The sequence below is a fragment of the Bidens hawaiensis genome, unplaced genomic scaffold (genome assembly GCF_021521415.1).
Source record: "Bidens hawaiensis isolate Kalapana, Puna unplaced genomic scaffold, B.hawaiensis_p1.1 tig00011744_1, whole genome shotgun sequence".
In the NCBI taxonomy this organism is placed as follows: Eukaryota; Viridiplantae; Streptophyta; class Magnoliopsida; order Asterales; family Asteraceae; genus Bidens; species Bidens hawaiensis.
The window spans coordinates 580,634-604,466 of NW_027491930.1; the positions used below are offsets into that span (position 1 = coordinate 580,634).

Consider the following 23,833-nt stretch of genomic DNA (forward strand, 5'->3'; position numbering starts at 1 on the left):
ACCCTGACTTGACTCGAGCTCGACTCGTGAACAGCCCTAGTGTAAGCCATCTATATGGTCACACCACCTACGTTCGCGGCTTCATTCTCAAGCCACTAACACCTAGGCTTATATATATCATTTGTACCCTTGTTAAGTGTTCACTTACTATTAGTAACTAATACAATTATCAATAAATAAATTAATATACATCCCCTACCAACCCCTACCGCCAAAAATACCAATTTCAAGGTGTTCAACTGTCTTTGAGATTCTCAAATTCCATGTAATTTTAACAAACATGGATTTTGTGATTATGTTAAATGGCCAAACTCAGGGAATGTTTGATTCCTCATTGTCCATTAACAAACTATAAAACTCAAGAACACATATCTAGACTATAACATGACTTGTGATCATAAAACCCATCAATTTCATGTTTTCTTCAACTGTCTTTGAGATTCTCAAATTCCATGTAATTTTAACAAACATGGATTTTGTGATTATGTTAAATGGCCAAACTCAGGGAATGTTTGATTCCTCATTGTCCATTAACAAACTATAAAACTCAAGAACACATATCTAGACTATAACATGACTTGTGATCATAAAACCCATCAATTTCATGTTTTCTTCTTTGTCCTTTGGATTAATCTAATTTAATATACCCAAATTAAAAAATAAATTTTTTTCCATAAATTTCATAGTAACAACTTCAAATGGAGACCCATTGTAACATTTTGGGGAGACATGGATGGCTCTATGAAGAAAGACTGTGATTTTTGTTATCTCCAGTTCGATCCCGAAGGCATCCGGGTTTTACTACCAGTGGACCTTCGTGCGGGTGAGTTTTCTCCGGAACTGGAGATAACTTGGAGGCGCTTAAGGGCTCCGAACGGCTGGGTTGGGCCAGCCGGCGGTGACCTTTAGCCATTGGATCACCCCGTACGAAGTACCTATGCTATGTTTGTTGGCGGTTAATTTTTTTTTTTTAAATTTCCTTTATTTTTTATTTTCCTTAATCCCTTCCAATAGTAACAAAGAGGCATGCTAAATTCTCTTTCTACTACAACAAAACAACAAATACAGAGTTCATATATCTTTTTCTTGGTTTTTAGATCCTTGTGGAAAATGATCATCATCAAGTTTCAAAAACTCAGCACATAGTCACATACTTCCATCCAACCAAACAAAATCTATTCAAATCTTTGTACTGAAATGAGAGGACAAAGAAAGATTGCTCTGTTTTCTTTCTTGTTTTTATGGCTTTGGGTCTGCTTAAATGGCTTGCTTTCACCTAAAGGTGTTAACTTTGAAGGTGAATCCTAATCTTTTTCATGAGTTCTTGTTTTAGAACACTAAAAGATGAATTTTTTCATATGGGTATTGTGGTTTACAGTTCAAGCTTTGATGGGTATCAAAGCTTCATTGTTGGACCCTCATGGTGTTCTTGAAAACTGGGATGCTGATGCTGTTGATCCTTGTAGTTGGACCATGGTCACCTGCTCTGCTCAGAGTTTAGTCATTGGCTTGTAAGGTTTTCCTCATAATATTCACATACTAAAAAGTGTATTTGAGTGTATAGATATGTATAATCTTGATTGTTTTCAGAGGAACACCTAGTCAAAGTTTGTCTGGAACACTTTCTCCTAGCATTGGCAATCTCACCAATCTTCAAATTGTGTAAGTATAATCAATAACATATTTACAGTATCATATTAAAAAAAATAATAAAATAGGATTTTAAAAAAGGTTGAATCTTGATGCAGATTGTTGCAGAATAATAACATTACAGGGTCAATCCCTAGAGAAATTGGTAAACTGAAGATGCTGCAAACACTTGATCTTTCTGATAATCATTTCACCAATGAAATCCCATCTTCTTTGGGTTACTTGGCAGCCCTTCAGAACATGTATGATTATCCAGATAATGAATATTAAAAGATTAAATATTTTGTTTGGGTTCTTGTTTTATGTTGTTTCTTGAAATCTAACTTGTGAACTGTTTCAGGAGGCTAAATAATAACAGTCTTTCAGGGCCAATTCCAGAATCAGTAGCTAACATGACCCAACTTGCATTTGTGTATGATTCCTTATTTTCTGTATATTTTGCCCATAATATTATGATTTAAATCATCAATGTTTATTTGTATAAAGTCTTTTATTTTATTATTTTTATTTTTATTTTTTGTGGTTAATGCAGAGATTTGTCTTTTAATAACTTGAGTGGCCCTGTTCCAAGATTTCCTTCCAAGACTTTCAAGTTAGTTTCTTTAACCTGTACGATACAATAAGCTAATGCATTTATGAGATAATATGACACCAAATAGATATCTAAAGTTATATTAATTGCAGCATTATTGGGAACCCTTTGATGTGCCCAACAGGATCTGATCAAGAATGCTATGGAATGACACTTCTGCCAATCTCTATGCCATTAAATACCACACAGAGTATGACTAATTGATTATAATCATCTTCAACACTTAAATGCTTTAGTGACTTAAACGGATATTTTATGTTCGATTTGGTCGTAATTTGAAGGTGCTAACACCTCATCAAGAACAAAAACTCGTAAAATGGCTCTTGCAATTGGTTTAAGCCTTGGATGCATCGTGCTTCTTGTTTTCGGGCTGGCATTGTTATGGTGGAGGCGAACGCGTGATCATGGACCTTTCTTTGATGTTAAAGGTTTGTGACTTGTTTTGACTTTTGAGGTCAAATATGTGATTTTTCAAAATCAAAATTGAGGTGGATGTTGTGATGAATTTATCATATGCATCCTTCCATTTGTAAAACCTTTTACAAATTTTAGTCTGATTATCATAACTTCCTCAAAAATGCAAAAAGTTGGTGGCAGTTTCAAAGTAGAAATTGCTTGCTTTGACTAGTCAATGTGTAATCTATTTGATCAAAACTCAAAACTACATTGCAGATAAGAATCAAGAAGAAGTTTCACTAGGGAATTTAAGAAAGTTTCAATTCAGGGAACTTCAAATTGCAACACATAATTTCAGCAACAAGAACATATTGGGAAAAGGAGGTTTTGGGCATGTGTACAAAGGGACACTCCAAGATGGCACATTGGTGGCGGTCAAGCGGCTGAAAGATGGCGGTGTTGCTGGCGGTGAACGGTAATTCCAAACCGAGGTTCAGATGATCAGCCTAGCAGTGCACCGCAATCTCCTCAGATTATATGGCTTTTGCATGACTCCAACCGAAAAGCTCTTAGTCTACCCGTATATGCCCAATGGCAGTGTCGCTTCTCGTCTCAAGGGTATGCATTATTGGCTGGCTCTAAGGGAAGGCCGGGTGGTCGACGGACCCCGCCCGACACCCCGCGAGGCCCGAATTTTATTTTATTTTTCAAATTATATATATATATTTTTATGAAAAACAATATGTATATTTAATGTTTAAACTTAATTACACAACCGTTAGCCTGGTATGACTTTCAACCAAAAGGTTGCAGATTCAAGCCTCACTTTGGACATTTTAACCCTATTTTTTTACATAAAGTTTTTTACACAACCCAAATCATAACTAAGTAAAGTCCATTTAAAAATGAAATTGTTTAAACCCAAAAAAATACCCCTTTTACTGCCCAAATATTTTTCGCCTTCGGTCAAAATTTTTTTAACAATTCTTGGAGACGGCCCTGCATTATTTGTTTTACTTTGTTCGTAAAAAGATTTACTTTCTTCATGGTTAATGTGCATTTTCACTTTTTTCATATGGGTCATTACTTGTTTTTAAGTTACAAGAAATTTTGATAATATGGGCATAAATCAAGACTCATGCATGCATTGTGTTATTGTACTTTTGCCAGCAAAACCGGTGTTGGATTGGGGCATAAGGAAGAAAATTGCTTTAGGGGCAGGAAGGGGGTTGTTGTACCTTCATGAACAATGTGACCCAAAAATTATTCATAGGGATGTGAAGGCTGCAAATATATTGCTTGATGATTGTTGTGAGGCAGTTGTTGGCGACTTCGGGCTGGCTAAGCTTTTGGACCACCAAGATTCTCATGTAACCACTGCGGTTCGAGGCACTGTGGGCCATATTGCACCTGAGTACCTCTCGACGGGTCAGTCATATGAGAAAACTGATGTTTTTGGCTTCGGGATTCTTTTACTCGAACTCATCACAGGACAAAGGGCTCTAGAGTTCGGCAAGGCTGCAAATCAAAAAGGGGCTATGCTTGAATGGGTAAGGCTTGTAAGCTCTAGGGAGGGATGTTCAAGGTCCGCTTCAGTTACACTAGAATTTTGCGTCGAATTATCAACTACAGTTTTGAAAAACAGAAAACTGAAGCGGCCCAAATGGATTAGTTTGAACTGGTTTTTATGCCAAGAAATAAAATAAAGTAAAATAAAAAATTAATAGTTAGGCGTGCGTAAAATTATTTAAATAATAAACATGGTTTACGAATATTATACGTATGCATAAAGCGTATTCTAAAACTAAAAATTAAATAAACAACAAAAGCACACGCCGAAATTCCAAAACTGTGAATCAAACTGTTAAACCGATTGAACAGGCTGATTTGCGTTAGTCTAGCCTGTTCAGTCGGTTTCAACAGTTGTAATCACCTGGAAATACTTTATACTTTATTGATCAAAATTCTACTTTGGTAATTTCTTTTGAGTTGGATTTTACTAGGTAGTTTTGTTTTTTAATATAAGTTTAAAATATTTTGAAACCATGGTTTTATAGTAGATCAATAATATTTTAAGAACCACATGAATCTAAAGTGTCAATACATGAAAAACATTTTTGGGAACACAAGTATAGTTTACATAGCAATACTAGGTAGTAAACTTGTACATTTGTTTCAGGTTAAAAAGATCAACCTAGAAAAGAAACTAGAGATATTAGTCGACAAAGATTTAGACAAAAACTACGATAAAATGGAGTTAGAGGAGCTTGTAAAAGTGGCATTATTATGCACACAATATCTTCCCGGCCACAGGCCAAAGATGTCGGAAGTTGTACGAATGCTTGAAGGTGACGGGCTGGCAGAGAGATGGGAAGCTTCACAAGGGATTGAGTCCACCGGAAAGCATAGAACGCCGGAGCTTTCCTCGTCAGAAAGATATTCCGATCTCACCGATGACTCTTCGTTACTAGGCCAAGCCATAGAACTATCCGGCCCTAGATGAAATTATTCAAAGTGTATTTAGTTTTGGTTTTGTTTGCATGGTTTTGTTACTTTTGCTTGTTAATTTTTAAATTGTTTATTTGTACTTGTAGATAACTCTTATCTAGCAAAGTTAATAACGTTAAAAACACAAGGCAATATGATCATCATTATCCTTAGAGTAAATTGTCATTTTCGTCCTTGTGGTTTGACAAATAATGCGAATTTAGTCTAAAAAGTTTATTTCATGCATATGGACCATTCGTGTTTCTCAATTATTGTTAATTACATCCTAATCACCAACCCCGTCAAATTGAATCGTTAAGTCAGGGCCTCAGGGGTAGACATGTCTTTTCACTCTTTCTTTATTATATGAGTAAAATGTCAAAATCGTCCCTAAGGTTTGGTCACATTTGCGAATTTCGTCCAAAAATATTTTTTTTTTCAATTAGACCCTTGATTTTTCCCTACCGTTGCCAAATTCGTCCAAATTGTTAACTCGGTCTAAATTCAACGTTAACTCAGTTGTGTTACTGTCCTTTTACATGTTTGTTTATATTATTATAATTATTATTACTACACTATATTGGATTAAAAATAGGAATCGTGAGATGTTATATATGTCATCGAACAAATACATAACAATAATAATAATAATAATAATAATAATAATAATAATAATAAAAGTAATGTAAATAAACATGTAAAAAGACAGTAACACCCCTGAGTTAACGTTAAATTTTGACTGAGTTAACAATTCGGACGAAATTGGCAACGATTGGGAAACATCGAGGGTCTAATTGAGAAAAAAATATTTTTGGACGAAATTCGCAAATATGCCCAAACCTCAGGAACGATTTAGACATTTACTTTTATCCTTATTTTGCATAGTGAATTTATACACAAATATAGGAAAGGATTCACAATGTTAAAAATGAATGAATCGTTAAAACAATAATACAAATATTATTGACATCAAGCACGACCAGCAAAACGTATAATTATCAGCGTCCTCATTTTTTTTACATACAAAAAAAAACAAAAAAAAAAGAAACGAAAAATAACTATGTTTCAGGACCTCATAACGATAAAATATATGATTCGTCAAGGCAAGAATAACAATTTTGCTATTAAGTACGATGAGCAAACTAATTAATATGATCATCGTCATCCTCATTTTGAATCAACATCAAATAAATCAATGAAGATAGGTAAATATGAACTTTAGGACTAATGGATTAATCATCAAGGAAACAATACTTCACTGACTGTGAGTGAAAAATATGACCTAGGAATTAAAACACTGAAAATCTATGAATCGACACAACAACAACAATATTGCCATTAAGCATGACGAGCGAATCAGCATAATCATCATCGCTCTCATTGTGATTCAAACTTAAATAAACCAATGAAGAAAAGCAAATATGATTTAGGACTTAAGAGTGTTAAAAATGCATGAACCTTAAAGGCAACAATATTGCCATTAAGCATAATGGCTTAACTAACACGATCATTATCATCGACATTTTGCAACAAAATTAAATAAACAGATAAAAAAGTATGATGTAGAACTCAAAACGTTAAAAACAGTTGAATCGTCAATGCAAAAGTATTGCCATTAACCACGACGAGCGAACCATTATGATCATCGGTGCCCTTAATTTGTGTCAATTGTTTTTTGTCAAAAATTACATAGGGATAATCAAGTAACCAAACATTGATTGTGAGGTAGGATGTTTGAGTAGTTGAGTGTGTAATTGAAATAATACGTAAATGATGCAAGTGACAGAGCGATGTAACGAGGAAAAACCCTGATCCTTGAAGGATCTCCGGCAAAAAACATCGGGAGGGGAAAACTATCCCACTGCCTCAATTATATTAATAAAAACCGATGATTACAACTTACAAGGTTGGAAGTTACTATGAGTACAAGTAAGTGTTCAAGGTGTGTGTGATTCGTGATGCAATCAAGCTTCTTCTATTTATAGTAGAGCTAGCAATAACAAGTAATAACAAGCATTAAATGTCCTGGCGAGGATCCTAGGACCGTTACAGATTGCATATCCTCATCATTAACGAGTTGTAACTGCCTCCAACGTCTCTATTATTGAATGGTTGACTGAGCCTTTAGCTAGGAATTAATTACTAGCTAGTGCATGCAAGACCAAGTTAAGGGTTAAAGGATAATTTCAATAAATAACATTACTTACTGAGGATATTGTCTTCTGTCTATGATCCTAATTGCAAGGATCCTCTTGATATTCTTCTTGTTAGGATCCATAGATTTTTACCCATAACATCAACATATAAAATGAAAGTAAAGAGTGCAATTTAGGACCTAGAATGTTTGAATGGATGAACCGTCAAGGCAACAATATTGTCATCAATAAGGACGATGGGTAGACTGTTATGATCATCATAATAATTTTACATCAAAGTTAAATACATCATTAAAAAAAGTAAATATGATTTAGGACTCATCTTTGAATCGTCAAGGGCCCCAAGGCAACAATAATTCCATTAAGCAAGATGAGCGAACCGATATGATCATCATCATTCTCAATTTGCATCAATATTAAATAAAAGTAAAGTAGTAAACAACAAACTATGATTTAGGACTCAGAATATTAAAAATGGATGAATCATCAAGGCAAACAATATTGCCATTAAGCACTATCACTATTATCATCATTGTCCTCATTTTTTTATATCAAAACTAATTTAAAAAAATAGAGAAAATAGGATTAGGACTCAAGATGTTAAAAACTGATGGATCGTTAAGGCAACCTTATTGCCATTAAGCGCGACAAGTGAGCTATATCATCATCATTTTGAACCAGAATCAAATAAAACAATGGAGTTAAGTAAACATAGGACCCACAATGTTAAACTGAATTAATTGTCATGGCAGCAATATTGCCACTAACTATTAAGCATGATGAGTGAAACACTATGATCATTATCATCCTCTATTTGCATTAATATTTAATAAAAAAATAAAGAAAATAAAATTAAGACCTTAAAAGTTGCAAATGTATAAATCGACATGGCAGCAATATTGCCATTAATCACGACGAAGGAACCGACATGATCATCAGCGTTCTATTCGTCATTCAATATCAAATGAAGAAAAGTAAATACGATGTAGGACTTATTAAAATGGATGACTAGTCAAGGCAACAATAATGCCATTAAGCATAATGGCCGAACCAACAGGATCATTATCATCCACATTTTGCATTGAACTTAAATAAAACAAATAAAAAATATGATGTAGGACTCAGAATTCAATAAATGGATGAATCGTCAAGGCAACAATATTACCATTAAGCACGACGAGCGAACCACTATGATCATCATTGTCCTTAATTTGCGTCAACTTTAAAAGAAAATAAAGTAAATGTCATTTAGGAGCTAGAATGTTGAAAATGGATGAGCTGTTATGGCAACAATATTGATATGCGAACAAACTAATATGATCATCATCGTCCTCATTTTGATCATAGTTAAATAAAACAATGAAGAAAAGTAAATATAATTTAATACTCAAAACGTTAAAAATGGATAAATCGTCAATGCATCAACATTGCCATCAAGTATGACGAGCAAACCAAAATGATTATTATCATCCTCTTTTTGCATCAAAATTGGATAAATAAATAAAGTAAATCACGTATCATTCCATACTCAAAATGTTAAAAATGCATAAATAGCGTAGAGCACAATACTACTATTGAGTATGACGAGCGAACCAATATGGTCATCCACATCATAACAAATTTAAAGCAAACACTGCTTTAACGAAAATGTTTTAACTATACAAAGGTGAGTGTGTATATGGGATGTTGGATGAATAAAACTCAACTATATTTATACACGTCCCAATCTTGCTACTCACGGCACAAATCTTATTTAATATTAATATTTAGAGATATTGTATTTTTATAATTAGATATATTCATAAAATAAATATTTTTTAAAGCATAAAAAAATCGTCACTACCTAATAACCTTGTTCACCAAGAAATATACATATTAAAATGGAAAAAGACCAAACAAAAAGTAAAAAGGAAGCCCACCTTATGTCCTTATGTGACCAATTGAACCTTACGGGTTGATATTAAAACTTGGCTTTCAAAAAGAGTTCACATAGATTACTTCAACTATATTATAATATAAAAATGATTATTTTAATTTTCTTTTATGATATAAACTTTATTAAATTGATTATTTATATCTTCTTTCACTTATCTCTATCGAAAAAACATTATGCTACATATAAAAGCAAACTTATTGCTACACTAAAGACTCTTGCAATTTCAGTCCTTTAAGTTTTAAATTGTTTCAAGTTAACCTCTAAAGTTTTAAACTATTTTAGTTTGATTCCTAATATTTTCTTTCTTTAAACTTTGGTTACTTTGCAATTTAACCCCCCAAAAGTTTTCGTGGTTTAAATTGTCTTATAACATTTGTTTTTCTTTTTGTTATTATTTATAGATTTTAGTTATTGATTCATTTTTAATGGTTAATATACAAAGTTTTTAATGGTTCGAATCCCCACATTCACCTTATTTTGGCTCCTTATTTTTAGTAAAAATAATGATTTAGGGTTGAAAACTTAAAAATAAAAAACTTGTTTTGGGTTGAAGTTTCGGGCCGTTTGGTTGAAAAGTTTTTTAAAAAATCAAATTTTTATAAGTTTCAGGTTGAAATTTGAATGTTATTTGGTTGAAAACTTAAAAAAAAAAACTTGTTTCAGGTTGAAGTTTCGGGCTCGTTAGGTTGAAAAGTTAAAAAAAATCAATTTTTTTAAAAGTTTCGGGTTGAAAATTTAAAGGTTACTTAAAACCGGGAGCTATGATTATATCTATATAATAGATGCCATGTGTACATGTTGAATTTATATTTACTTTACATGAATTGTTTTGGTTATTTATTTGGTTCTTTTTCCGCTCAATGTTTCATCGATTCATCTTGTTATTCTTGATCTTATCGTTTCATCTATTTTGAGTCCGATGATTTACTTCGTTTCAACTATTTACGTTGTTATTCTTAATCTCTGTGTTGCTTTTATTCATGTTGATATTTTATTTTCATTTGTTTAGCATGCCATTAATAACTTCAAGAACCTGATCTATATTGATATTTTGATATCAAAGTTTCATTCATCTATTTTGATATTCTTGAACCTAATGCTTATTCATCTTCCTTGGTTATATTTTGTTAGCTCAATGTTTTATCTATTCACCATGTTATTCTTAACCCCAATGTTTTGTTTATTATTGTGATGTTCAAGACCTCAATGCTTTCATTCATAATTGTTATTATTTTGTTATCATTTATTTGCTGTGTTACCCAAGAGTTTCGCTCATTGCCTTAACTTCAATAAGAAAAAGAAAACTTAATGATTCTGATTAGAAGAAAATAGTTTATCAATGACTTGATTGAAATAATTTTAAAACTTAATTATTTTATAAAGTAATTCCTAAAATTAAGTGATGATAAGTGATGGTCTTGTGCCGTATCCACTTATTAATTATTATCACATCTAACTATTATTAGCTTGTAAAAGATTATTTGCAAGTATTCTCGACTATGTTATTATTATTCTCATTTCCACATAAAAAGTATCATATAAGAAAATTATAAATATCATAAAAGTATCACATAGTAAATTGATGGCTTAGTATATTACCATGGGATAAATAAATATAAATAGGAAATGTAAACAGATAACGATCGAGTAATCAAGTCGGGTATCTTCTAATATCATACATGTTCTATAGCCATGTAACTTTTTGAAATAGTAAATATCAAATGCTTGTCTCATTATCCGACTGTGTTTTGGATTTGCCCTTCATGTTTGGGCTTGTTACATTTCAATCGAATCCATACAAAGTATCCTCAGTTATTCACCTTGTGTCCCACGGCTCCAACAAATTACCTGCCATGTGTATATACCATTCCACTTTAACTAACCCTTCATGTTTGGGCTCTTTTTGGGTTGACATTGTGCGTACACAACTACACACATTATTATTAGACTTAAAACACTGGCGTTTGGGCTCTTATTACGGTTCATAATAGATGGCTATATTGAGGCCTGATAGTGTTTCATTGCAATGAACTTTTCAGTCCAGTGGCGGTCCGAATCAATAGAGTTTTTTTTAATCTCTCATTCGATTATCAGGTAAGTTGTTATAACTCCGGTAAGCGTATAAAATATAGGGTAAAGTTAAAATACAAAGAAAGACAAAAATGAGAAGTGTGAAAATGATTTGTTCCTACATAAAAAACCCTTTAAAAAAGAATTAAAAACAATAATAAAAAAAATCATAACTTAAAATATAAATAAAAACAAAAAAAAAAAATTAAAAAACCAAAATGTTTCCCCCATCATTCCCGTTAAAAAAACGACGAAAAGACTATGCCGAGAAAAAAAGACAGAATGCCGAAAATGAACAAACAAAACAATGATAAATAAAAAAAAGGCACAATATATGTCGCAAAATATAACATAATGTCAAAAAAAATATAACACAACGTTAAGTAATATAGCACAATATCAAGAAAAAAGACAATGTCAAGGAAAAAATACACACTCAATGACTAAAATAAAAAAAAAACAAAGATCTTGATTTTTTTCCTCAACATTTTTTTAGATCAAGGAAGACGGTGAAAACATTTTTACGTTTTTAGATTTTTTATTTTTTATTAAGTTTTGAGTTATGATTTTTTTTTATTAATTTTTCATTATTTTTGTTAGTTTTTTTTTCTTTGCTACAAATTCTTCTCATCTTTTTCATTTTTGTTTTCATTTATAAAATATCTTACCCATAAAATACATGTCTTTCATCTCACCCTCAACATAATGTTCCACTCACTATTAAGAATATCTTTTCAGAAACTTCACATTCTCATTATATCCGCATATGTGTGCATGTAGTCAAAATTACAAAATATATGTATGTATAATGTTTGCAAAAGTTGTAAACCGGAAAAATCTTATTAGACATACGCATAGCGTCCAAAACATAAATCTATATAAAATATTGTTGCTACAACAATGGCAGGGTGATGGTATAGATGGCCCTCGTGGTTAAATGGTTTAAGGTATCTATATAAATAAACAAATCATTATCTCACTGTAGGAGAGGGTCTCCTGTATCAATCACCGTCCAATAGTGTGATAAAAGTTAGTTGTTCTTATGGAAGTATAATCGAAGTATGAATAGAATAGTACGTGAGAGAGACGAGTTAGAATGTGATACGTGGGATGCCAAAGGCATCATTATAGTGGAGTTGACCGATCAAGCTCTTTGTGGACAACTCAGATGCTGGAAAGGGTATGGCACTTCTCTTATTTCCTCAGCTGCAGGTGGTGATCTACTCCGATGTTTTGTGGAGATAGACTCCTATGCTAAGTTAAGTGTCTTTGCTTGGTTTTATTTGTTATGTTGTGTTGAGTTCTTTAGTTGGTCTATGCGTGTGTAAGCTTCCTATTGGATGTACTCCCATGTAACAAAATGCTTGTAGGGCTGGAATGAAAAAAAAAATTCTAGTTCATTCTCTTTCCCTGTTTTGTACAGAAAAATATCTTATTTTAATTATTTTTTAAATATTCTTTATTTTCTTATTCATTTTTCACATTACAAGCTAAAACTACAGCCAACAGGGTGGAAGTTGTGTGCTTACGGTATAAATTAATCCTTTACTAGCATAGCATATAGCTTCCACGCCCACTTGTCAAGAGTACTCTCGCTAAACTCCGGTTTTCAAGCTCAACTTCGACAACAGCAACTTGAGAAAGCTCTTCCGTTTGTGAGGAACCGCCCACTTCTTTATATACACTGCCATTTGACAATCTGTATGTACCACGAGATCTGAGAGTGGGGACAACAACGTAAAAGACTAAGACAAATGAATTCTGATCTCGGTATCGTCTAGTCCTTAGTCTTAGAGAAATCTTTTCCTCGATGAGTTGAAGGTTTGTGACTATTTTTTAGTAGCGAGTCAAACTTTTACAGATTTCATTTCTTTTGGCTGTGACATTCATCAAATTTGTATTTGTATATGAATCCGTTTACCCGATTTGTTTTGTAATTCGGATATTTGATCATTAACAAAGTGGAGTATTTATAGAGTATTTATGTGTATTACGATGTTATGTTGTGTACTCGTTAAGAAATTTGTATTTTGGGAATATCAAACCTCTATTTCATTTTAGCCAAGTTCAAGGACTAATGTGCCAAAAACTTGTTTTCTTTTAGTAAAAAAAAATTAAAACTAGGCGCCCCGCACAGGGTAGTCCTTCCCATGATATGTGCCGTGCGGCCGGCCACGCTGGTGTTGTTGATCTCATATCCCTCGCGCTATGCGAGGGAAGAGGCCCCCTTCCACGTGTAGCACGAGGGAAGGTGCTGTTACAGCTTCCAAAGAGGTTAAGGCTGAAGCCACACCCAAACCAAACCACAACAATAACAACAACAAGAAGCAAAAGCAAATTTTGCCCTATCCCAATATAACTCACCCCAGCCTCAATACCAACAAACCCAAACCCAAAACCTTCAATCTTCACCACCAAAGAAACCTTACCATGGTCCTCACCCATTTTGCCAAATCTACCAACGACATCATCAACTTGGCATCCCTTTCCGACAATGCACCCATTGTGGCCGTTTTGGACATTTGTTAGGCGCATGCTTCGAACTCATGCGTACCCAACCAACCCTCAGCAAACCGCCTCACACTCCCCATGCATTTAACCAAAACCGTTTTTTAACCCATGCTCAACCCATCGTTGAAGCTTACCCCACCCCTCGAACATGTTTCAATTATAGAGATCCTAGTCATTTCCCGCAACGCGTGTCCTCGAGCCGCATATCAAGTTCAAATGCTCACTCCGCTTGTGTACCCTTCTCAAGTTTATCAAGTTCAGGATTTCGAACCTCCAGCTCCGCAGCTTATGGCTAACCAAGTTGTCTCGCCGGTTCAAGCCAACCAAGCAACGACTTTTCAAGCTACACCAGCCGTTTCAAATGCTCTCGGGAGGGCATTTGTGATCAATACCAAAAGCAAATTTTGCCCTATCCCAATATAACTCACCCCAGCCTCAATACCAACAAACCCAAACCCAAAACCTTCAATCTTCACCACCAAAGAAACCTTACCATGGTCCTCACCCATTTTGCCAAATCTACCAACGACATCATCAACTTGGCATCCCTTTCCGACAATGCACCCATTGTGGCCGTTTTGGACATTTGTTAGGCGCATGCTTCGAACTCATGCGTACCCAACCAACCCTCAGCAAACCGCCTCGCACTCCCCATGCATTTAACCAAAACCGTTTTTTAACCCATGCTCAACCCATCGTTGAAGCTTACCCCACCCCTCGAACATGTTTCAATTATAGAGATCCTAGTCATTTCCCGCAACGCGTGTCCTCGAGCCGCATATCAAGTTCAAATGCTCACTCCGCTTGTGTACCCTTCTCAAGTTTATCAAGTTCAGGATTTCGAACCTCCAGCTCCGCAGCTTATGGCTAACCAAGTTGTCTCGCCGGTTCAAGCCAACCAAGCAACGACTTTTCAAGCTACACCAGCCGTTTCAAATGCTCTCGGGAAGGCATTTGTGATCAATGCAAATCAAGCTCAGCATAACAACGATGTGGTGAACGGTAAGTTATTAGTTAATAATGTTTATGCATCCATTTTATTTGATACCAGTGTCGATATGAGTTTTGTGTCCTTTGATTTTGAGCCTATGCTTTCATCGTCTCGTTCTAAACTTGAAAATTCTTTTACGATTGAAGTAGCGAATGGTAAAACTATCTTGATTGATTCGGTGATTCTTGGTTGTACCCTAAATCTTAACGATTATGAATTTTCTATCGAGCTCATTCTTATGCAACTCGGGAGTTTCGATATCATAGTAGGCATGGATTGGTCAGCTAGACACTGTCCCAAAATATGTTCTTTGAAAAGTATATCGGGATTCCGGTTGATGACGATAAGATTTTGCGTATCTTCGGCGAAAATCCCTCTAAAGGGCTTAAGCTAATGTCGTGTACCCAAGCCTAAAAATAGTTACGTAAAAATTATGTAGCTTTCCTTGCCAACGCCATGGAAAAGAAACGAGAAAAGAAAACAATAAAAAACATTCCAGCGATCCGTCATTTTCCTGAAGTTTCTCCTGACAATGTTTCCGGTTTACTTCCTACTCGTGAAGTGGAGTTTCCTAATGATCTTGTGCCCGGTGCGAATCTCGTCACCAAAGCTTATTATCGTCTTGCACCTTTAGAAATGCAAGAGTTGGCGAGTCAACTCCAAGAAGTCTCCAACAAAGGTTTCATTCGCGAAAGTTCGTCTCCTTATGGCGCACCTGCTCTTTTAGTTAAAAAGAGGGATGGTTCCTTTCGAATGCGTATCGACTATTGTGAACTCAATAAACTCATGTTAAAGAATCGATACCTTTTGCCTAGAATTGACAATATTTTCGATCAACTTCAAGGCGCATTTTGTTTTTCCAAATCGATCTTTGTTCGGGTTATCATCAGTTGCGTGTCCTTGAGGATGATATACCTAAAACTGTGTTTCGAACTTGCTACAGTCATTAAGAATTCACTGTCATGCCTTTCTGTTTGACCAATGCATCTACGGTGTTTATGGACCTCATGAATCGCGTACGCAAACCATATCTTGATAAATTCGTGATCATATTCATCGACGACATTCCCATCTACTCAAAATCAAAAGTTTAGCATCAGAAACATTTGCATGCTATCCTTGATCTGTTGAGGAAATAACAACTTTTTGCTAAGTTTTCCAAGTATGAATTTTTGTTAAACAAAGTACAATTTCTTAATCATGTCGTTAACGAAAAAGGTGTTCATGTCAACCCTGTTGAGATCGAAGTTGTTAAAACCGGAAGACCCCGACTTCACCCGCTGAAGTTCGATCCTTTATTGGTCTTGCCGGTTATTACCGTCGTTTCATCCTGAACATTTCCAAGATTGCTTTGCCTCTCACCGCCTTAACTCATAAGTGTAAACCTTATGGGGGGGGGGGGGGAGCTAAGAAAGAAGAATCTATTCAAACTTCAAAGTGTATGGTTTGCGACACTCTTATCTTAGCCCTTCCCGAAGGAATTGAGGATTTTGTTGTCTATTGTGATGCCTCAAATCAAGGCCTCGGTTGTGTTCTCATGCAACGGGGGAAGTTTATCACCTATGCGTCACAAGAACTAAACATGAAAACGCAACCGAATTCCTTAAATATTTTCGATCGAACATGAGAACGCTACGAGGGATGCCAAAGGAATCATTATAGTGGAGTTAACCGAGCAAGCTCTTTGTGGACAACTAAGATGCTTGAAAGAGTATGGCGCTTCTCTCATTTCCTTGGTTGTAGGTGAGACTTTACCCTTTTAGGTATGTGAGGCTTCTATCTGTTGGGCAATACTGTGACATTCGTCAATTTCGGGTCTTGTTTGTATTCGTTTTTCTATCTTTTTATTATGTAAACCGACCCAATTTGTAAACTGAAGCTTATGTTATAATCAAAATGATGGATTTATGTTACAATATTGTTTTACACTTGTTGGGTCTTGAAAACATCATATTTTTATTTTTATTTTTATTTATTTATTTATTTTTTTGTTGTTTTGTGTTTTTGTCTTGATCCATTTTGCATGAAAACTCTTGTGTCTCACACCCATATTTGACCACCAACATTACCCTATATATACACCACCTTTCCTCTTCATTTTCCCTTGCTACAACTCCAAAAAAAAAAAACTCTCTCAAACATCAAAGAATCAAGGTTATCTTCTTAAGTGTTCTTGAAGGATTTTGGTCTTTCATCTTAATTAGTTTATGTAGCCTTATTAATACTTGTTTATGGTTGTGCAACATATATATAATATACACCCCTTGTTTACCTTTGGTAGTTACTTCTCCGATTCCGGTCGGTGAGGTTTCGGACCCCATAAGGCAAGGCTTCACGGAGGACTTCGTGTCCTTGATATAAATACATCTATATAACTTGTTCATACATATTAATCTTGCTTATTTTAGTTTGTTGGTCATGTTTACAAGTTCCATGGTTATGGGTTTTTAAAAGTCTATGCTTCGGTTTAACCGTAAATAGCTCTAAACCGTAAACCGAACTTTGTTACTAGTTTTGTTTGTTTAAACATACTTAGTGTTAGATCTAAGTTTATAAAATCATTTTAACAAATTCTATGGTTATGGGTTTGTAGAATCTTACCTCGGTCTTAACCCGAAACACGATCCGAACCAAAAACCGAACTTTTGTTTAAAGACTTTATTGTTAACTTTTGGTATTTTTTTATTTGTACATTATTATACAAGTTCTTTAGTGTTTGGACATGTGGAAACCATCTATGAACTTGTTGTGAGATGGAAACCGAACCAAACCGATTCTTGCTCGCTTAAGACACACAAGTGTGTTTTTTTTTAGCCATCAAGACTTGTATTTTTCTTTAAAAATAGTTACAAATTGATTTTTAAATATTTTCTTAAGTACTTGGAAATGTTGGATCCAACTTGATCTCATAACAAAGTTTGGACCGACAAAACCGAACACTCGCTTAACGTGCGTTGTTAGTTCTAAAACAATGGAACTACATACTTGGTTAAGTCTTATTAAATTTTATTGAGTTATCTCATAACATTCAATATTTTGGAAAGTTGACTTTGAGTTTGACCAATTATCAAGACCCGAACCGACAACCCGAACACTCGATAAAAAAAAACCCGTTTTAGTATCTTTATTCCAAGGGATTTGCATTCTTGCATTTTACCCACCTTATTACTTAACATAGGTTGAGTAAATATTAAGGTTAGATACTTTAACCCGGTTTCGAGCAAACTTACATTTTTAAAGGGTTATTATTATAAATTCTTAAATAGTCACATTTTAAACCTTGAACTTTAATTATTTACATTTCTCAACATTTATTTTGTTTAAAGACCTTCAAGACAACCTTTCTAAATTCAAGACTTCTTTTCTTTTTAGGCATTGTGCGTTAAACTCGTCGTTCCGACAAATCTCCAAATTATCATCTTTCAAGTTCACCACTTGAAGGTGAGTACTTCATACCCCATTTTCCATCTTTTATTTTAGGGGTGACATTTCATACTTATTCAACAAAATGCTTTATATTTGAATCTTTAACCACAAACGTAGTTGTATACTTTACCTAAATAATTGCTCGATTTGGTGTTCTATGCTTATATGCCTATGTGTTTATCGCTTTTGGTTGGTGGAACTATAAAATCCTAGACTATTTGGCATCCCCTTATAGCAAGGTGTCCTTAACGTAATGCAATTAACGATAACTATAAAATCCTAGACTATTTGGCATCCCCATATAGCTAGGTGTCGCTAATGTGTTTAGCGATATCTATTTATCCAAATTACCACTTTTATTTATCGTTTCGTATGCAAGTTTTGTGGCTATCTTTATTATATACTAATATGATTAAACTTATGAATTGCTCACCGATCTTTGTGTTGACAAACTTTATTTTTTGAAATGTTGCAGGTTTGCATCTTGGTTGATTTATGATTGTGAAGAAAACGACATTAAAGACCTTAGGATATTAGTAAAAATGAACAATATCAATTGCCATATTTTGTGATATCTTGTTTATGCTTATTTTATGGATAATTGTTATGTGACATTTTCGATGTTGTGAAATGAAATGAGTTTATTAAATACTGTCACTTTAATTAGTGTCATGTGCTTATGGACAATCGTTACACCTCGGCATGTTCCGCCGCCTTTGGTCGGGGTGTGACAAATAGACTTCATTCACTCAACCACGTGCTATAGTGGCCATCGATCTTTGTATCCGATGCATAGACTTTTGGGTATTACTGTTTACGTCCCATCAAATAGAAGCTTTTGAGCCTTTGACCATTTCATCTTAAGAACTATTAGAATCTTAAGTTGGTGGACTATCTGTTTGGTATGAGGTAATGGAATAGACGATAGAATGGAATGGACGAGGTAATGAAATAGATCATTGCAATTCTATTGTCTTGTTTGGTTACCATGTGAGAGTGGAATGATTCATTACTTTGTGCCGTTTGGTAGGCCGGAATAGATGAAGGAATAAAATAAAATTAGTAATGATTGGTGTTGGTAGTTGCATATGGGGGTAGTGGTGGGTGGTAACGGTGGTTGATTATGGTGGTTCCGGGGGTCAATAGTGGTGGTAGAGATGATGTAAGATTGTAGGGTGAATGAGAGAATGTAATGAAAAAGAACTAACAAAGATGATGGATGAAATAAATTTAAAGTATTTTAAAGGAAATGAAATAAACTTTGTAATAAATAATTTCATTTCATAAACCAATTCCAAGCATTTTTTTTTTCATTTCTTCACAATAATCTGTTCCAAGCTTTCTTTAATTATTGCATATTAAATACTACATAATTACTTAATGGGAAGCATAGGAGCACGCATATATCATCAAATATGAATAGATATTTTACGTGAGACAATTAATAAACTTTTTAAAGCTATCTACACGTCGAATATATCGAATTACATGCATCATTTATATAGCTTGTATGATTAATTTGTAGACGTATTTCTAAAGTGAAAAACCCTTCTGCAAAATACTCTAGCTTTTATATATAGCATTGTATTAAAATTTCGAAACTCAGCAGGTAGGTCCGCCACTAATCGACCCAGCCGGCTTGTTTTGCACGTAATAATTTAAATCCAAATGCAGGGTTAGGTTCAAATAAGAAGTTTGATTTTTCTAAGAAGGCTAGTAAGGGGAGTATTTTAGTCTAACACTTAAATATCAAAACCCACTTATTTTAATCTTAAAACCCACTTACATTAATTTCAAAAACCCACTTACATAAAACACAATTACATCTTCACTCATCTCCTACAACCACCACCATTCCACCGCCCACCGCCACCACAACCGTCACCCACCGCCACCAACTCGCCAGAAAAGTCCAAAAAAACACAATGAAAAACACTATGAAAAAACACAATGGAAAAAAAACACTATGAAAAAAAAACACAATGATAAAAACATAATTGTATAACACAATGTAAAAAATACAATGGAAAAAACACAATGGAAAAAAAAACACAATGAAAAATACTATTGTCTAACACAATTTTGTAAAACATAATTTGGTAAAACACAATTTGTAAAAAATCAACTAATTTTTTTTAATTTTTATATTACAATATGGTACTCATATAAAAGATAAAAAGATACTCGTTATTATAGTGAATTTGTTTTTCAATAATAACGTCGTAAAAAAAAGTTATGAACGTTTTAAAATGATGGGGGGATTTGACATGTGCTTTGCATGTGGAGAGAGAAAGTCAACAAATGTGTTATTCTTTTTATGCTCATTACCTTGTGTTCACACTTGATTTCCCATAAACTAATCTCAACCCTCCATATTCAAAATCAATGAACAAGATTACTTCTTATCCTTCCTATAAAAACTATATTTCGTATGATGACGTAACCCTCCAACTGCATATTAAAGTACAAGTTATGAAATTGAATCTATCTACGTACCCTTATAAAGTCCCACAGAAGTATAAATCACGTGCCAAAGTAGGCCAACTAACGTGGTATCCCTATACATACATACATGGCCACACACTCACTCACAATTAGCAACTCCAGATGGCTTAAACACCTTGACTCAGCAGACACCCTGATTTATATATACGCCACGCTTTATATATCCCCCAACCTTTTTAATTGATTCCTGGGCCCCACACGCTCAACATGGTCTTTCTCCTCCACTAACTCCTTGCCACGTGTCACTCCCTTGATTCTTCAACCCCACTTCCCACTTGTTACTAGCCGTTCCAAGTTCCAACATAATATACTAAAACAATAACCAAACTCAAAAAACCAAACACACACCACACCAACACTGTTAGATTCACCAAAATGTTAAATGAAGATATCACTAGTCCCTTATGCTTAAAAAACACTACCACTAGAACTCGACTCTGCGACACTTGCCCTTCCCGCCCCGGGATCATATTCTGTGAGGCGGACCTGGCGTACCTATGCACCGCCTGCGACTCGCATATTCACGCTGCGAACAAACTATCGTCACGGCACAAACGTGTAAGGGTATGTGACGCGTGTGAGCAAGCGCCAGCAGCTTTTATATGTAAGGCGGATGCGGCCTCCCTTTGCACCACTTGTGACGAGTTTATCCACTCTGCGAACCCTCTCTCACGCCGACACCACCGTGTCCCAGTCTTGCCTATTTTCGGTTCAAACCCATGGTCAGTTATGGGTCTAGGGTTTGAACCTCAAGAGTCAGATGCAAAACTAGATAATAATAATAATAATAATAATAATAATAATAATAATAATAATAATATTGAGAATGAAGATGAAGCGGCATCGTGGCTGCTGTTCGATCATTCTCCTGCTAAGAATATTCAAAGTGATGAGTTTTTGTTTAACGGAGATGAGTATTTGGAACTTTCTGATTACAATTCTTGTCAGGATACTCAGTTCAGTGATGATTTGAGGTTTGATCATGATGATAGTACTTATAAGTATATGAATGATGGTATTAATAATAATATTCAGCAGCAGCAGCAGAGGTATGGAGGTTGTGTTGCTGATAGTTTGGTGCCAGTGCAAAGTGGAGATCATGTAAACAAGTATAATCAACTTCATCATCATCATCATAACTTTCAAAACCAGAAGTTTCAGTTGGGGATGGAATATGAGACCTCTAATGGTGGCTATGGATACTCAGCATCACTTGGTGACAGTGTAAGTTAATTTATCTTTCAGTTTTTCATTATTTGCTTATTGGGCTTGATTTACTTTTATAAAAACTGTTTGATTTCCACATTAAAAGGAACAAAAAGGTATTAAATTGCTCTAATAATGGAGCCAGAAATTAAGGGTCAAAATTTTGTAGGGGAGTATTGCATCGGCTAGCACCGCCCCGACTCGACTAAGTTTATTAAGGTATGTTTTTAGGTGGCAAGGTTAGTCGTGAACGGCTGAGTAACATTTCAGTGAGTCGGGTTGAAACATATCATTTTGTAAATAGTTATCGCGTTTACAAAACGCTATATTATCACAATAAAAGTGTAAATACTTATAAAGGAAATTTCCTTTTAGCTAAATTTTCATTTGGCCTGTTTAATACATAAGTCGCATCGGAATTGCACCTGTAGTGTTTTGTTATGGATTCTTGAACAATTGGCCTATTTAATCCGTTTAATTTACTTTAATTCAGGTCTCCATGTCATCAATGGAAGTTGGAATTGTAGCAGACTCAACGATGACCGAAGTACCAATTGACATATTCTCAAACCCATCCATTCAAATGCCGGCACAACTTACTCCAATGGACCGAGAAGCCCGGGTACTAAGGTACCGAGAGAAGAAAAAAACAAGAAAATTTGAGAAAACGATTAGGTACGCGTCTAGGAAAGCGTACGCGGAAACAAGGCCTAGGATCCAAGGCCGATTTGCAAAGTGAACAAATGTTGATATTGAAGTGGACCAAATGTTTTCAACAACACTAATGACAGAAGATGGATACTACATTGTCCCTTCTTTTTAAATTATGGTTTGTATCAAAAGCCCCCTAGGTATCCAATAAGTAGAAGATGCACAATTTCCTTATTGTGACTGGTTTTTTTCATTCATGCCATGCTCATGAGGCTAATAATGTATTGTAGTAAATCTTGTGAAGTGTGTGTTCAAGGCTTCTTTATAATTAAGCATGCAAATTTCCAGTTTTGGTTTCTTTTCATCAATGTTGTTGCTCTCATTTCTTAAATCCATGCTAGTATTACATAACTTATGCATCAACTTTTGAGCTAAATCATGCCATTAAATTTCACATTCAACTAGATAATGTAATGTTCAACAGTCGCGTGAAATATGTGCTTTTTTATCCTTAGCGCGTTTAGTTAGAGTTAGATAATAAGTTTCCGCAAATGGAACTACACTAACCCTAAACATGAGATGGATGACAAATGGTGTAAGATAAGCATCATGTTGAAACCTTTTCACTTTTGGAAAGCAAAAAAGGTGAAAAGAGCAAGAATATCCCAATTGGATCATTCACCAATTTGTGGATATTGACTTGATACATGGCGCCTGCAGTACCAAAGGATTTCTTGACCTTTTACCTTTAGTGTCCCATGAGATATTTGAAGGATCTATTTCTGCAGTCGTCATTTGTTTGAGATAAAAAGAGCCTCAATGCCACTAGATATGCACCGATATAGAAATTCGCGGGTTGTAATCTTTGATGTTGTTTAACTATTCCTTCCACCACTCACATATTATTCTCCTCTCCTTCTGGCAGCAACTTGCAATCATATGCTCTTAACCGAATTGTCGTTTCTGATACTAAACATACATACGAATCTTGGTTAAATCTAAAACCAAGACCAAATGCATCTTCCATAGAAAAACTTTGGTGGGTCCCATATGTCACACCTAAATACACTCTCTTGGCGAGTATGATTTAGTGCACTTTAATACATTTTATGGCTGTATTTTATACATGTGAAAGAGGGCGCCCAGATGAGGTGGCACTTGCGGGATCGCGGGGAACAGCAGGCCACCCCCTCATCCCGCAATTTTTTTGTGGTGATTGTTTTCACCATCTGACTCGTTAGTCATTACTCATTCAA

General features: G+C 34.7%; 1 protein-coding gene and 1 pseudogene across 2 annotated transcripts; both read left to right on the forward strand.

Moving 5' to 3' along the window:
* Positions 1-1,197: 1,197 nt before the first annotated feature.
* Positions 1,198-5,177, forward strand: LOC143538867 (protein NSP-INTERACTING KINASE 1-like; annotated as a pseudogene). Its single transcript, XR_013136326.1, has 11 exons — positions 1,198-1,297; positions 1,379-1,511; positions 1,591-1,662; positions 1,749-1,892; positions 1,991-2,062; positions 2,183-2,242; positions 2,335-2,432; positions 2,524-2,670; positions 2,915-3,256; positions 3,809-4,188; positions 4,818-5,177. The product of XR_013136326.1 is annotated as a protein NSP-INTERACTING KINASE 1-like (transcript).
* Positions 5,178-20,891: 15,714 nt separating this feature from the next.
* LOC143538868 (zinc finger protein CONSTANS-LIKE 2-like) lies at positions 20,892-23,005 on the forward strand. The gene is made up of 2 exons (XM_077032321.1): positions 20,892-21,944; positions 22,420-23,005. Exons 1-2 carry the CDS (start codon positions 21,096-21,098, stop codon positions 22,663-22,665), a joined length of 1,095 nt encoding a protein of 364 aa, XP_076888436.1. The 5' UTR covers positions 20,892-21,095; the 3' UTR covers positions 22,666-23,005.
* The last annotated feature ends 828 nt before the right edge of the window (positions 23,006-23,833 follow it).